The 17,215-nt window shown below is 35.9% G+C and overlaps 1 protein-coding gene across 9 annotated transcripts; it reads left to right on the top strand.

Moving 5' to 3' along the window:
- The first annotated feature begins 409 nt into the window (after positions 1-409).
- LOC136065748 (uncharacterized) lies at positions 410-16,729 on the top strand. Of its 9 annotated transcripts, none has more exons than XM_065769322.1 (5): positions 410-702; positions 1,311-1,362; positions 1,848-2,485; positions 7,205-7,256; positions 8,284-16,729. In XM_065769322.1, the coding sequence occupies exon 5, from the start codon at positions 15,288-15,290 to the stop codon at positions 15,855-15,857; it is 570 nt and encodes a 189-aa protein (XP_065625394.1). In that variant the 5' UTR covers positions 410-702; positions 1,311-1,362; positions 1,848-2,485; positions 7,205-7,256; positions 8,284-15,287; the 3' UTR covers positions 15,858-16,729. The 9 variants fall into 8 exon arrangements, 6 of the variants coding, with proteins under 6 accessions (XP_065625396.1, XP_065625395.1, XP_065625394.1 ...); XR_010627341.1 differs by lacking the exon at positions 8,284-16,729 and adding an exon at positions 7,769-8,215; XR_010627340.1 differs by lacking the exon at positions 8,284-16,729 and adding an exon at positions 7,742-8,215.
- Positions 16,730-17,215: the final 486 nt, after the last annotated feature.

Below are 17,215 nucleotides of genomic sequence, written 5' to 3'. Positions count from 1 at the left end.
GATTTGTCATCACCAAGCAACACACCATCGTGTTTGATAGTTACTGTTTCAGAGATTTTAGTTTGAGTTTGGAGGGTTTGGGGTTTATTACTCTTCTTCCCTTCACGCAAATACCTTCCCTCAATGGAATGAATTTGTGGGAGAGAATGAATACCGAGAAAAGAAAAGCTGAGATTAACTTGCTTTGGGCCATTTTGGTTGAGAGAGATTGAGGGAGTAGGAGAGGGAGTTTTAACTAAATCAGCTCAGAAAGCAAGCAAAGAAATTTTCTTAGAGCTTGACTCAACTAAGATTGTGTTGCATAAACCCTTCCATCTGTGGGTGTATTTATAGAGCCGTGAGAGTGATTGTTGGCATTTGGCAATACGCCAATACCATTAGTAGTGTAACGTCCCAGCAAGTCAAAAAAACCAAAAAAAAAAAGGTCAAATTTTTAATGGTTCCCACGTGCCTCCCAACTACCCCACCTACCCTACCCATTCCCACCACATATCTCACAATTCTCTCTTTTCTCTCTTTGGCCGGTTGTCTCATTCTTGTTTCTTTTTTCTTTTTCATTTTCACTCAACACACACACACATACACACACTCCTCTCCCTCACTCTCCCACCGGTACACTCCTCATCATCCTCTCCACCATTTTTTCCGGCAAATCACTAGAAAACCCTCAAGAACATCACACCTTCACATAAGTTATTTGAGGTAAAAGTTCTAATCTCTTTTGATGGGTATTAATGTTCTTGTTTGAGGTTATTTTACCCAAGTTTTAATAATGATATTCATGTGATTTAAGAGTTTTGGAAATGATATTCATGTGTTTATATGTATGGGTTTTGGTCTTGATGGATGTATTTGATGAGTGAGTTCATGATTTTTACAATGATGGCTATCTAAGGCTTATTATGGTGAAAATTTAGAGGTTTTGAGTTATAAAATGTGATAGATGGTGAATATAATTTTTATTAATTATTTGGAGTTAGTTAAAGATTTAAATTATTTGTCTTGGAGAAAATTATGATTTTGGTGTCATGGGTCACTTGATGATGTTATATGAATCTTATGAGAAGTACTTATAAAGTCTGGAGGTTTTGATGTTAGATATGACACCTTGAATGATTTATGAGTATAAATGGGAGTCTATGCCTTGCAAATTAAATTGTTTTGAGAAAATTTGGAAGTGGAATACATTGCATGTGAGGTTGAATACTAGGCTTGCCTAATTAAGTGATTATTTGGCAATTCCTAAATTGTAGCTAGGTGCAATTTCAAGCTCTATATTTATTGTGATAGATATACTTGATATTGTTTAGGTTCTAGCTAATCTCTTTGGAGCTTGGAAAATTAGGCTTTCGCGGTTGCGAGGTAAGTAGCTTTTTAATGGGATTTTGGAAAATAACCATGTTTTATAAATGTTGTTTTTTGGTCAAACACATTTTGGAAAATTATATATAGATATATGTTTTCTTAAAAGTATTGTGTTGTGACCCTATTATATATGAAAAGTGCATCATTTTTGGTATTGCATTTGGGGAAATGCATGAATTGTTGATATGAAAAAATGAGCATCTTTTATTTAATCTTGATAAGAAAATCATGGATTTTATGGTGTATTGAAAAATTTAAGATGCTTATCTTGTCTTAGTACTTGGGAAATTGATAGAAAATCCTTTTGACAAGAATGAAGTTGAAGACCTTACAAACTTTGTAGAAGTTAGATTATTTAAAGTTTTCTGTAACTACCTGGATATGAACTATGTGTTTCAAAGTAATGTAACCTGTGAACTTATATGGTTTTAACACCATGCCATGTGTAATTTCCTGGTGATCACCCGATTTGGTTTCTGTAGTCTTTGTGACAATGGAATCAAATCCAGGTCAGTGCCCTTTCACTTTGGATGACGCGTTCTTCCCCGCTGTCCATGGGGGGAAGAGGTTCCTTGATTGTGTGTGGGTGAGGCTGCTGCCCATGGGGCCAAGAGACCACATGCAAGAGAGGTCCTATTTGACACGCTCTCTCTGCTACCCATGTGGGGAGAGAAAAACCTTGAGGGTATGGGTGAGGCTGCTGTCCATGGGGCCAAGAGTCTGCATACCAGAGAGGACAATATCATGCCAGTTGTGAATGGGTAGATCCCCTGACCGGTCTATGTGGTAGTATGGTAAATTTGTGATAATTTATCTTATGCTAGATATTATGGTTTTGGAAATTATATTGTTAATGCTCACATATTATAATGTATAGTTTCAAGGTATTTATTTTGAGAAACTTTGTATTTTATTATTAAATCATTCTTGTCATATTATTATTATTGAAGATGAAACTTGCATTTCCCCCACCCCCATTAAATATGCTACTTACTGGGCTTTAGCTCATCCCACCCTTTAACAGTTTTTCAGATTTATTAGCTATACCTTGGCTATGGAGCTTACATAATTGGTGATGATTGGAATGCTATGTTAAATTTGGAGACTTTTGCTATAAATGGTTGGTGGCTTAATCTTGCTAAGTTCAATGATGCCTTAATTAATTGTATTGGAGGTTGGTTGCTTGAAGTTTGTTAGCCTTTGGCGTGTAGGCCTAGACTCGATGTTAAGGTCGTTATTCTTGATAAGATTGTCACTTTGTGTAATTTAATCAGAGTTTGTAATATATTCATGTATTATGTCGAAGCACATGATTTTTAGTTATTGTTCGTAAAGGTGTTATAGAGCTCTGACTTGTAATGTGGAGATTTAAGGTTATATATTCTTATCATGTGGAAATGAAAGGAAAATAAAGATCTCCTATAGTTGGTTATCCAAAAAGGAAAAATCTACAGGTACCCTTGGGATGTATTTCTCATGCTTTGGACCCTTTTGGGTTTGGGGCGTGACAGTTATGGTATCAGAGCTTAGGTTATGATTCTGTAGACTTTTGAAAATATGAATTGATTTTGATCTAAGTCAGAGCATTAGGAGTTTGATGAATCCTTTATTCTTTTCATTTGTTTCAACTTCCACTTGCTTTTTCTTTATTCTTATCTAGCTCGTCTATGTTAACCTTCTATGTTGCCTTGCGATTACCTACTTTGTTTCTTGGGCATAGACATAAGTACCTTTGTACATTTTACCTCCGAATGAAAAGAAAGCACATCAAGTAAGGCATGTGGATGGGGTTGCAGCTCCAGAGCATGGCCTTGGGCAATGCCAAAAGCATGAGAGATTTGTCACTCTTGATGGAGTTGAGATTGATGAGGTGGCAGACAGGATCTATGCAAGGATTGCTAGATCGGTCCAGGGTGGTGACTGTGGGTGGGAGGGTTGTTCTTTTGGGGAGTTCCATAAGCAAAACCCTCCAACATTTAATAGGGAGCCTGATCCAATGGTAGCAGAATTGGTTGCTAAAAATGGAAAAGTTATTGGGAGCCCTGAAGTACTTGATTTTGGAGTTATTGGTTTCTACTCCTGTTGGTGATACTTGAATGGACTAATCTTGTGCTTAAGTATTGTATTCGTTGTATTGAGGGTAGAGAGTTATTGGCTGATTTGGTATTACTAGATATGCATGATTTTGATGTCATTTTGGGCATGGATTGGTTGGCTTCTTACCATGCTGGTGTGCATTGTTTTGAGAAAAAGGATGGGTCTATGAGGTTATGTATTGATTACCATGAGCTTAATAGAGTCACCATAAAGAACAAATATCATTTGCCTCGTATTGATGACCTATTTGATCAGTTGCAAGGAGCACAAGTCTTTTCTAATATTGATCTTCATTTTGGTTACCACCAGTTGAAGATTAAGGGTAAGGATATACCAAAGACAGCCTTTCGGACTAGATATGGTCATTATGAATTTTTGGTGATGCCGTTTGGATTAACTAATGCCCCTGCTGCTTTTATGGATTTGATGAATAGGGTGTTTCATAAGTTAGATCGATTTGTCATTATGTTCATTGATGATATTTTGATTTATTCTAAGAGTCAAGAAGAACATGAAGAACACTTGAGGATTGTTTTACAAATCCTAAGAGAAAGGAAGTTGTATGCTAAACTAAAGTAGTGTGAATTCTGGTTGAATCAAGTAGTGTTCTTGGGTCATGTGATATCTAAAGATGGAATTACAGTGGATCCTAATAAGATAGAAGCGGTGGTTAATTGGGATAGGCCTACAAATGTGAGTGAGGTTAGAAGTTTCTTGGGCCTTGCTGGTTACTATAAAAGATTTGTAAAGGGATTTTCCCGCATTGCAACTCCTTTAACACAGTTTACTTGGAAAAAAAAATGTTAAATTCGAATGGAAGGAAGAATGTGAGAAAAGCTTCCAAGAGCTAAAGCAGAGATTGGTCATAGCTCCAGTGTTAACTATCCCTTCAAGTACAGGGGGGTTTTGTCATTTATAGTGATGCTTCTCATAAAGGACTTAGTTGTGTGTTGATGCAAAATGGAAAGGTTGTGGCTTATGCCTCTCGTCAGTTGAAAAATTATGAAAAAAAAATTACCCCACTCATGACTTGGATTTGGTTGCAGTTTTTTTTTGCTTTGAAAATTTGGAGACATTATTTATATGGGGAAAGATGCGAGATTTTCACTGATCATAAAAGTTTAAAGTAGTTCTTTACCCAGAAGGAGTTAAATATGAGGCACAGGAGATGGTTAGAACTGGTTAAGGATTATGATTGCTCTATTAACTATTATCTTGGTAAGGCTAATGTTGTAGCTGATGCTCTTAGTAGAAAGCCTTCAAGTTTTTTTTAGCTGTTTTGCTAACCACTCGAAAAGAAATTATTCAGGATCTTGAAAGGATGGAGATTGAGGTTGTTATGGGTCATTTTGAGGCCTACCTGACTAGTTTGAGTGTGCAACCAACTTTGGTGGAAAGAATTAAATTGTCACAGGCCGGTGACCCACATTTAAAGAAAATCATGGATGAGGTGCGTAGTGAAAAGAAATCTGAATTTTCTATCTCTGAGGATGGTGCTTTGAGATTTGGAAGTAAACTTTGTGTGCCAAATGATCCATTGGTTAAAAAGGAGATTCTAGAGGAGGCTCACTATTCCCCATATACAATACATCTGGGTAGTACAAAGACGTACCATGATCTTCATGAAAACTTTTGGTGGAATAATATGAAAAGGGAGATTGCTTACTTTGTAGGGCAATATTTGACTTGTCAGCAGGTTAAGGTGTTGCACCGACCCTCAGGTTTGTTGCAACCATTTCCTATTCCCCAATGGAAGTGAGAGAAAATCACTATGGATTTTGTTTCAGGATTGCCGAGATCTCCTAAGGGTCATGATGCTATTTGGGTGATTATTGATAGAATGACAAAATCAGCTCATTTTCTCCCTATTCGAATGAACTACTTCCTTGATTAGTTAGCTCAGCTTTATGTTGATGAGATCTTGAGACTTCATGGAGTACCCACTTTTATTGTTTCAAATAGAGATCCAAGGTTTACTTCGCATTTTTGGGGTGGTATGCAAAAGGCCTTGGGTACTAGATTGGATTTTAGCACATCATTCCACCCTGAAACAGATGGACAGTTTGAAATGACTATTCAAACTCTAGAAGATATGTTGAGAACATGTGTTTTGGATTTTAAAAGGAAGTTGGGATAGTCACTTACCTTTGGTGGAGTTTGATTATAATAATAGTTACCTTTCAAGTATTAGAGCAGCACCTTATGAGGCTTTGTATGGGAGAAAGTGTAGATCCCCAATTTGTTGGGATGATGTTGGAGAACGAAAAATCTTGGGGCTAGAGATTGTTTAGAGGACTTGTGAAATGGTAAATCAGATTCATGATAGATTACGAGCAACCCAAAGTAGACAGAAAAGCTATCATGACATTAAAGGTGGAACTTGAAATTGGAGATAAAGTTTTCCTACGTGTTGCACCAATGAAAAGAGTAATGAGATTTGGTAAGAAGGGTAAGTTAAGCCCTAGGTTTGTAGGGCCTTTTGAGGTCTTGGAGAGCGTGAACGAAGTTGCATATAGAATTGCCCTACCACCGGCCTTGTTAGGAATTCATAATGTTTTCCATGAGTCTATATTAAGGAAATACATTCCTGACCCTTTGCATGTTTTGAGATATAAGCATCTTTAGATTAGAGATGATTTGTCATATAAGGAAATTCTAGTAGAGATTTTGGATCGTAAGGAGCAAGTGTTACACAATAGAACAATATCTTGGGTAAAGGTGCTTTGAAAGAATCATTCAGTGAAAAAGGCATCTTGGGAGCTTGAGGATGATATGTTGTCAAGATACCCAGGCCTTTTTCAAGATCAAGGTACGTAAAATTTCGAGGATGAAATTTTTATAAGAGGGGAAGAATGTAACGTCCCAACAAGTCAAAAAAAAAAAAAAAAGGTGACCCCACCTACCCCACCCATTCCCACCACATATCTCACAATTCTCTCTTTTCTCTCTTTGGCCGGTTGTCTCATTCTTGTTTCTCTTTTCTTTTTCATTTTCACTCAACACACACACACATACACACACTCCTCTCCCTCACTCTCCCACCGGTACACTCCTCATCATCCTCTCCACCATTTTTTCCGGCAAATCACTAGAAAACCCTCAAGAACATCACACCTTCACATAAGTTATTTGAGGTAAAAGTTCTAATCTCTTTTGATGGGTATTAATGTTCTTGTTTGAGGTTATTTTACCCAAGTTTTAATAATGATATTCATGTGATTTAAGAGTTTTGGAAATGATATTCATGTGTTTATATGTATGGGTTTTGGTCTTGATGGATGTATTTGATGAGTGAGTTCATGATTTTTACAATGATGGCTATCTAAGGCTTGTTATGGTGAAAATTTAGAGGTTTTGAGTTATAAAATGTGATAGATGGTGAATATAATTTTTATTAATTATTTGGAGCTAGTTAAAGATTTAAATTGTTTGTCTTGGAGAAAATTATGATTTTGGTGTCATGGGTCACTTGATGATGTTATATAAATCTTATGAGAAGTACTTATAAAGTGTGGAGGTTTTGATGTTAGATATGACACCTTGAATGATTTATGAGTATAAATGGGAGTCTATGCCTTGCAAATTAAATTGTTTTGAGAAAATTTGGAAGTGGAATACATTGCATGTGAGGTCGAATACTAGGCTTGCCTAATTAAGTGATTATTTGGCAATTCCTAAATTGTGGCTAGATGCAATTTCAAGCTCTATATTTATTGTGATAGATATACTTGACATTGTTTAGGTTCTAGCTAATCTCTTTGGAGCTTGGAAAATTAAGCTTTCGCGGTTGCAAGGTAAGTAGCTTTTTAATGGAATTTTGGAAAATAACCATGTTTTATAAATGTTGTTTTTGGGTCAAACACATTTTGGAAAATTATATATAGATATATGTTTTCTTAAAAGTATTGTGTTGTGACTCTATTATATATGAAAAGTGCATCATTTTTGGTATTGCATTTGGGGAAATGCATGAATTGTTGATATGAAAAAATGGGCATCTTTTATTTAATCTCAATAAGAAAATCATGGATTTTATGGTGTATTGGAAAATTTAAGATGCTTATCTTGTCTTAGTACTTGGGAAATTGATAGAAAATCCTTTTGACAAGAATGAAGTTGAAGACCTTACAAATTTTGTAGAAGTTAGATTATTTAAGGTTTTCTGTAACTACCTGGATATGAACTATGTGTTTCAAAGTAATGTAACCTGTGAGCTTATGTTGTTTTAACACCATGTCATGTGTGATTTCCCGGTGATCACCCGATTTGGTTTCTGTAGTCTTTGTGACAATGGAATCAAATCCAGGTCAGTGCCCTTTCACTTTGGATGACGCGTTCTTCCCTGCTATCCATGGGGGGAAGAGGTTCCTTGATTGTGTATGGGTGAGGCTGCTGCCCATGGGGCCAAGAGACCACATGCAAGAGAGGTCCTATTTGACGCGCTCTCTCTGCTGCCCATGGGGGGAGAGAAAAACCTTGAGAGTATGGGTGAGGCTGCTGTCCATGGGGCCAAGAGTCTGCATACCAAAGAGGACAATATCATGCCAGTTGTGAATGGGTGGATCCCCTAACCGGTCTATGTGGTAGTATGGTAAATTTGTAATAATTTATCTTATGCTAGATATTATGGTTTTGGAAATTATATTGTTAATGCTCACAGATTATAATGTATAGTTTCAAGGTATTTATTTTAAGAAACTTTGTATTTTATTATTAAATCATTCTTGTCATATTATTATTATTAAAGATTAAACTTGCATTTCTCCCACCCCCATTAAATATGCTACTGACTAGGTTTTAGCTCATCCCACCCTTTAACAGTTTTTCAGATTTATTAGCTATACCTTGGCTATGGAGCTTACATCATTGGTGATGATTGGAATGCTATGTTAAATTTGGAGACTTTTGTTATAAATGGTTGGTGGCTTAATCTTGCTAAGTTCAATGATGCCTTAATTAATTGTATTGGAGGTTGGTTGCTTGAAGTTTGTTAGCCTTTGGCGTGGTAGGCCTAGACTCGAGGTTGGTTGCCTTAATTAATCAGAGTTTGTAATATATTCATGTATTATGTGGAAGCACATGATTTTTAGTTATTGTTCGTAAAGGTGTTATAGAGCTCTGACTTGTAATGTGGAGATTTAAGGTTATATATTCTTATCATGTGGAAATGAAAGGAAAATAAAGATCTCCTATAGTTGGTTGTCCAAAAAGGAAAAATCTACAGGTACCCTTGGGATGTATTTCTCATGCTTTGGACCCTTTTGGGTTTGGAGCGTGACAAGTAGTACTGCAGAGAAGATTTAGAACATCGAAGGAGAATTCTCATGGATACCAATATTTTAGGGTTTCACTATTTTATAGATAGAGTAATGATTATTAAAGCAGCTAAGCCGGCGCTTTTATCGTCTAGTGACGCCTATCCTTTTTATGTTTTTTGGTTTTTAAGGTCAAATTCTCTTATTTATATAAAAAAAATTTATTAGAAAAAATCTACTATATAACCTGATTTGTGGAAAATTTGTTTTGAAGGCTTGTTTAATAGTAAGATCAAAGTCATGCATGGTAATATTATTTTAACTTATTTTCTACATTTTTATACCGTCATTTTTCACATAGAATACCTTAATTTATGCTAGTTCTTGGGCATTCATTAATTAAGAAAACACATACAAAACCAATAAAAATTATGTGGAGGGCAAGTTGGCTGTTAGTCCCCACTATTCTGGTTTTTCACTAAAAAAAAAAAGTTCATGATTCACGCAAAACGCTAAGATTTTAGTGAAACAAGGTCAGCTTTCAAGCCATGTGCAGACACAAAGTTACAGAACTCACACTGGTGGACCCAACTGAACCGATACATGACAGTCCAAAGTAATTCCTATGTACCATATCAAAGCCAAACCCTAAGAAGCTTAGTAAAATAAACTGTTATAGGTGGCCTGTGCATGAATCTTTCCTCACTAGCCGACAATTTGTTAGTTTATAAATAAACGTTCTTAGCTTTTGTTTTCTCTTCAAGTCGTAGCATTTGTAATAAGTTCATGTACACCTAACCCTACTTAATGAAATTTGTAAATATACGCTATCAAAGTTGATTGTATAACATAGAGTGTTAACATCAAACATGTAGTTGTCAAGGGCTTTCCATGAACATAAAATCAAGCCAATTCAAATGACCTTCTGTATTCTCTCTTTCTTTTTCCATTGCTTGTGTTTACTACAATTCTCTCTATATTTTTCTTTTTTTTCTTTAATTTGAACAACAAGAAATTTCCGCTCTTCCACGATAGTCACCATGAAACTATGCATTCTTATATTATACTAGAAGAAGTTTGCTAGTAAAAATTCGATAATCACAAAATATTACTATAGCCAGAATTGTAGAGAATCAACCTGATGATACACATAGATTCACATGTTCATCAACTCCATCTACAACCACTTAGTTCACTATGTTCAAGGGGAAGTTGGTTCAAAAAATAACCTTGGGTATTCTAACATGAGATAACTAACATGAGAAATCCTGCGGCTGTTATGATGTTTGGACCAATGGCTACTATTAGGTTCTAAAGATTTAGGAATTTATGTATTTAGAACTCTAATGTGTAATATTAGCAAACCATGATCAAAACAATATGGTTAATCTTGTTTAGACTTGCTCAAAGTTATATTTTTTATGTAAAGTTGGAATCGAGAGGCTGCAGATGCATTAGTGCATTTTGGCCTGGCTCGATCGATCGAAAGTTGGACTCGATCGATCGAATCTTGGGCAGAATATTTTTCAACAGAATTTTCCAACTCAGCCCTAGCTCATTAAACATTTTGGGTTTTCTGTTTTTACCCTAAGTATAAAAGGCAAAACCCTAGCCATGTTTTTAGAGTCGCTCATGTTGTATTGTTGCTCATACTTCTCTGTTTTGTGTAAATCTCTTGTGAAATCTAGAGGAGCTTTCCTTTACACAAAGTTTAGGGTTTTCAAGGTAGAGATAGTATCAACATCTTGATGATCAACTTGGTTGCTACCATTGGAGCTTAAAGAATAACAAGTGTGGGTGCTTGTAGCTGATTGGAAAATCCAAGAAAGAAAGAGTCCATGGATTCGGAGCTTGCACGTGGTCGTGTCAGTAAGTTCTACTAGTGAGTAGCATTAGGAAGTCAAGCGGGGAGCTTGTAAGTTATTTTGTATGAACTTCGATTCTTTCGCATAGTGGATTCAGGTTTACCTTGAGGATAGCTAGGTCAAATCATCCCCCAGGTTTTTACTGTGTGGTTTCCTGGGTGATCATATCATTGTGTCTTTTATATTTCCGCTGTTTTACATTCTTGATATGATTGTATGTTTGTGATAACCTAGAACTGCATAATTTGACTAAGTTAATCACTTAGCTAATTAACTAGGTTAATCTGGTTAGGTTAAGGGGTCTAAAAACTGTTCAAGTGGTATCAAAGCGGGTAGCTCTCTTGTTTGAGATTTTTTGATCTCTGGGCTGATCCTTGACCCCTGTTGTCATGGAGCATGAACACTCTCTTGTTGTTCCTCCTCACTTTGATGGGAATAACTATGTTTATTGGAAAGTAAGGATGAGAGCATTCCTGAAATCCATTGATGAGAGAGTTTGGAATTCCGTTGAGTACGAATGGAAGAAGCCCACTACTCCTGTGAGTGAGTGGCAAACTTCTCAAAAAGAAGCAACTGGTTTCAATAGCAAAGTTATGAATGTCATCTTTAATGCTGTTTCTATTGAGAAATTTAAGAGAATCTCTAATGTTGAAGTTGCTCATGCTGCTTGAAAAATCCTCCAAACTGTGCATGAAGGCACAAAGGCAGTTAAGATTAACAAGCTGCAGCAATTAACTTCTAAATTTGAAAGCATTAGAATGTCTGATGATGAATCTTTTGATGAATTCTATGCTAAATTGAATGATATTGTTAATTTTGCTTTTAATTTGGGTGAAATCTATGATCAACCTAAAATTGTTAGAAAGATTCTTAGATCTTTAATTAAAAATTTTAGACCCAAAGTAACTGCTATTACTGAGAGCAAAGATGTGGACTCCATCCCTGTAAATGAGCTTGTAGGATCTCTTCAGTCCTATGAGTCTGATCTACCCAAAGCTTCCAAATCCAAATCAATGGCTCTTAAGTCTGTTAATGATGTTGAGGTTGGTGGATTTGATGATGAGCTCTTTGCTACAGAGATTGCGTATCTTGCCAAGAACTTTAAAAACTTTCTTAGGAATAACAACAGAAAGGCAAGAGGTACAAACACTGCTGAACCTAGAAACTTTAGGAAGAATGATCCCACTAAGGTTAATAACTTTGAAAAACCTAGAGATAAAGTTGGTCAATCTTCAAACAATTCTTAGGGTACTCAGTGTTTTGCTGTCAAGTGTATGGTCATGTTAAATCTGAATGTCCTACATTCTTGAGGTCTAAGGGTAAAGCTATGGCTGTAACCCTCAGTGATAATGAGATTTCTGATGATGAGTCTGGATGTGACGAGGATGGAAACTTCATTCCTTTCACTGCTACTGCTGTAGTCAATGAAATTATATCTGTTGAAGAGAACCCTTCTGATGGGGAACTCTCTGAGGATGTAGATCTTCAAGAGGTTTATAATAAACTTTGCAAAGTTGCTGCAAAGGATGCTATGAATGTTGAACTTGGCCTGAAGAAAATTGATTCTCTTGAACTTGAAAAGAAAAATTTTCTTATTAAATTATTTGATGCTAATGATCTTTTGAATCATGTGAAATCTGAGAACATGTTTTTACTTGATAAAGTTAAAACTTTGGAACATGATTTATCTGTTGCTAGATCTGCTAGTTCTAAACTTGATAAAATGCTGAATGTTCAAAAATATCCTTCTGACAAATCTGGTTTAGGATATGTTGAAAGCATCTTTATGTCTACACCTACTTCCACGAACTTTGTTCCTTCTTCTTCTTCTGAACCTTCTGTGAGTGAAGTTGTGAGTGAAACTGTTAAACCTCTTGTGAGTGAGGTTGTCTAACCTGTAGAAGTTTCACCCCCTAGGAAGATTAGGGTTAATCTGAAAAAGTCTAAACCTAAGGAGTCTACCATTTCTAAGGACAAGATGCATGGTAAACCTGTTTGGGTTTGTCATTATTGTGGAAAGTCTGGACACATTCATCCTAACTGTTACAAGCTTCAAGCTGCTAAGAGAGCAAACAAACCAAAAGTGTCTGTGTCCCAAGTACAAGATCCTATGGCACTCATTGGTGAATTGGTAAAGGTGTTGAATCTTTATTCCAATCCTGGAGTTGGAAATCACTCGAATATGAATAAGAACTCCAATGCTCATGGTGTATCTAAACGGTTTTGGATGCAAAAGACTCGATCTAATTGAGTCTTTCTAACATGGTCCTTGTACTTCATTGCTCATTCCTTTGTGACCATTGTTCTTTGGTGTCTGTATTTTTTTGTTTTTCTTTCTAGGACGTGCATTGCATTACATTCATGCATTTCATTCTAGAATTTATTTGTTTTCTCTTTTAAAATAAAAATAAAAAGAAAAAAAGAAAAAAGGGAAAAGCAAAACTTTGTTTGGCACTATTTTTCTTGGCTTTTGAAAACAAGGTTGGTCAATTTATTTACACATAACATGTCTTGTGTACCTTGTTTAGCTTTGATGAGTTTATTTATTGCACTTGACTAGTTAAAATTTTGTAGTGCATGTTGTGTGGGAAAGATGTTTATGGTGTTTATCACTTTGTCTTAATCTTGAAGTCACATGTTATTTGACTGTCGGACTTGATCCTTTTGAGAAAGGCATAAATAACCATCTCACCACTATTTACTAGCCAATCATGAACATCTTAGTGCATATCATAAGATTTTGTGCTCGAGAAAATGTAGCATATGCACAAAAAGAACATAAGGTGTAGCCTCGATTAATTGCTTAATACTTAAAATTGGTGTGTACTATTAGGCTTGATACCATTTCACATAATTAAAATTGGTGTATACTATTAGGCTTGATGCCAATTCACAAAATAATGAGGCAAAATTCAAGAAACTTACATGATTGCAAGCTTATGTTCTAGGAGATGTGAGAGTTATATGATGTAACTCTTTTGGTGATAATCTCTTTTAAATTCTGTGTGATAAATTTTATAGATTTTGTGATTGATTTCTATTCACATATCACCTCACATATATCTCAAGTTTTTGCTAGTTTGCATGCACTACACAAGTTAATCTTTGCTAAACACTGTACATGTTATTGTGTGTGTTTTTGGTCTGACCAACCAAGTTTAAAAATACCTTGAGTATTATGCAAAACATTTTTTTTGCTTAAGAGCTTAAAGGGAGAATGGCTGAAATTTTCTTTGGAGAAACTGGGATTAAAACTTGGGTTTTTGAAAAGGCATTCCATCTCATACTCATGCATTCTGTTCATCAAATCTAATGCTTTGAGGAGTTTGTGTCAAAATGTGTTTGTTCTTTCAAAAATTGTGTTTTTTTTTCTTAGAAAAATTTTTTGTGAGCCTCTGCCTGTTTCGACCGATCCATTCTATTTTTCGATCGATTGAAAATGTGCTTCAATTCTTTTAAAAGTCTTGGATTGATTCGATCGATCAAATGTGATTTTCGATCAATTGAATATCGTGAATCAAGTTTTTTTAAAACTCAGATCTGACGTTTTCAAAGTCACTTTTCAAAAAGTTTCAAACTTTTCTTTTCTCTCTTCGACTCGGCAAGGCTCTACAGCGAATTTTTTGTCATTTTCTTCTAAATATTTTGCAAGGTTTTCCTCTTCTAACACCGATAAGACCTTTTTGCCCTTCCTTTTGAATTTTCTTTCATGTTTTCATGCATAAACTCATGCATTTGAGGGATATTTTTGGACTTTGCATTTTTTGGGATTTTTGCTGATTCAAGCCTTATTTTGTGAAATTGATCAATGGGTTTTTGTGGGGACATAATATAGACTTGATATTAATAGTTTAATTTGATCAATTTTGGGTTTTGAGCAAAATTAAAATTCTAGGGTTTGCATTGAATCCGAATTGGGAATTTTGTTCAATTAGGTTGAAATTGATGAAATTGGCTTGTTGTTTTGATGTAATTAGGCATTATAATCTGTGTGTTGTGTCATGTAATGCTCAATTCATCAATTCTGTTTCAAAACATTCAAGTGGTTTTTCAAATTTTTAGGGTTTTTGTTAGAAACTCTATACTCAAGCCGATTTTGTGAAATTGACCTTAATTTGAACTTTGCTTACTGCATTAGTACATGCATCATGACATTGTGGTTGTTCATGCATCATATAGATTGTTGTTCTATATCTTTTTGTGCTAACTTACAGTCTGCTCTTGGTTTTTGTGTTATTTTGATTTTTTCTTTGTATCTCTGTCATTTCCTTAGCACTATGCCTAGGAAGACTAGGGCTCGTAGGTCTGTCCCCTCACCTACTCCTTCCCCTCCTTCCTTTGACCGAGAGAGGTTTTCGAGTGAGAAAAACCAAGAGATTTATGAGAAGCTGAACCTTAAGAGAAAAATTTGGGCTGAGCGTTCTGTTCTTTTAAATGAGATTGATCCAACCATTAGGGCAAATTTTGAGTGTCGGGACTGGTTACCTCTGTTGGATATTTCTAATCCTCCTCCTCCAGCTACCTTGATTAAAGAGTTCTTCTCGAACATCTCTATCCGCGTCTATGATTCCAATACTTTAATAAAGAGTTGGATACGAGGTGTAGAGTACTCATTACTCCTACAGTAGTAGCTGATGCTCTTGGGGTACCCTTGGTCTAGCACCCAGTCTACCCTTATGATGAGTCTCCTTTGTTGAGTGATGTCATGTCTTACATCACTGGGTCTTCTATCCAATGGGGTTCTGATTCTAGGATCACTTCTACTGAGCTATCTGAGTTGCACTATCTCTTCTTTAGGATAGCTTGTCATTCTATCTGGCTCATTTCTCATCTTTACACCATTCCTCTCGAGCGATGTGTCTTTTTGTATACTCTTGTCACTGATGCTCTTATCAGTTTTTCCCATTTGTTTCTTCGTTCTTTGAACGAAGTTTATAGGAGTTCATCTTCTTCTCATGCTCTTGTTCATCCTATTTTTATTCATAGGATTTTGCTTTATCTTGATCTTAGTGGTTTTCCCTCCTCTGAGCCTATTCATGTGATTGCTCCCATAGATGCGTCTTTTCTTAGACAGAGGGCTGCTCATCTTCAGGCTGGCTCTAAACACCCTAGGTCTGAGCCTTCTGGTAGCGCATCTCCTCCTTCTTCTTCTACAGGCCCTGCTGGTGAGGATATTCCTGATCCTGCTGGTGATGCTACTACTGCTGATGTTCCTCTACCTCCTTCGGATGACTTTGATATTCGTCGTACCTTGGAGACTGTCATGACCATTTAGGCGGCTCATAGTCAGATTTTGGTGGACTTGCTTGACAAGATTCGTGCTTTGCGTGCCAACGTAGCACATTTTCGTTCACCCTCTCCACCTTCTTTTGATGATGGCATATGATTGTCCTTTCGCATTCCGTCACAAAAAGGAAGAGTAGAGTTTTGACACTGTATAGGAGTTTTTATAGTTAAGAGGAGAGTTATTTTTGTTTTGAGAAGCTAGTGGAGATGTTAGATTGTATTTAGGTGCTTCACTTTGTATATTATTGTTTTGGGGCTATTCATGTTAGGGGGAGTAACTGTTTTTGGGTGTTACATTGTTTTTGATATACATGATTCTTGTTTCTTGTGATTCACTACTTGTTGATTTATATTTATGAGTTATTCATTGATATATGTCTTGATTATGTGTTTTGTGAATCATACAAGAATGTTATACCTGTTTATTTACTGTTTTCTGTCACATTTGCGTTTATGCGTCTGTTAAGTGTTTCAGGAATATACAGGTTGATTCAATTGAGCTGCTGTCTACACTTGCAACTGATGGATAGTAGTTAGGATTGAATTTTAGGGTTTATGAGCATTATTGTTGTAAAGGACTTTATACTTGTAAACTTTAAGTTTTGTGTTTGTGTTTTGTCACAGATTGCCAAAGGGGAGTTTGTTAGATTCTAAAAATTTAGAAATTTATGTATTTAGAACTCTAATGTGTAATGTTGGCAAACCATGATCAAAACAATATGGTTAGTCTTGTTTAGATTTGCTCAAAGTTATATTTTTTATGTAAAGTTGGAATCGAGAGGCTGCAAATGCATTGGTGCATTTCGGCCTGGCTCGATCGATCGAATCTTGGGCAGAATGTTTTTCTGCAGAATTTTTCAACTCAGCCCTAACTCATTAAACGTTTTGGGTTTTCTGTTTTTACCCTAGGTATAAAAGGCAAAACCCTAGCCACATTTTTAGAGTCGCTTTTGTTGTATTGTTACTCATACTTTTCTGTTTTGTGTAAATCTCTTATGAGATCTAGATGAACTTTCCTTTACACAAAGTTTAAGGTTTTCAAAGTAGAGATAATATCAACATCTTGATGATCAACTCAGTTGCTGCCATTGGAGCTTAAAGAATAACAAACGTGGGTGCTTGTAGCTGATTGGAGAATCCAAGAAAGAAGAAGTCTGTGGATTCGGAACTTGCACGTGGTCGTGTCAGTAAGTTCTACTAGTGGGTAGTATTAGGAAGTCAAGCGAGGAGCTTGTAAGTCATTTGTATGAACTTCAATTCTTTCGCATAGTGGATTCAGGTTTACCTTGAGGATAGCTAGGTCAAATCATCCTCAGATTTTTACCGTGTGGTTTCCTAGGTGATCAT

Source organism: Quercus suber, unplaced genomic scaffold (assembly GCF_002906115.3).
Source record: "Quercus suber isolate HL8 unplaced genomic scaffold, Cork oak 2.0 scaffold_1116, whole genome shotgun sequence".
NCBI lineage: Eukaryota > Viridiplantae > Streptophyta > Magnoliopsida > Fagales > Fagaceae > Quercus > Quercus suber.
The sequence above is the reverse complement of the archived record's forward strand: the minus strand, read 5'-3'. Positions and strand labels throughout refer to the sequence as shown.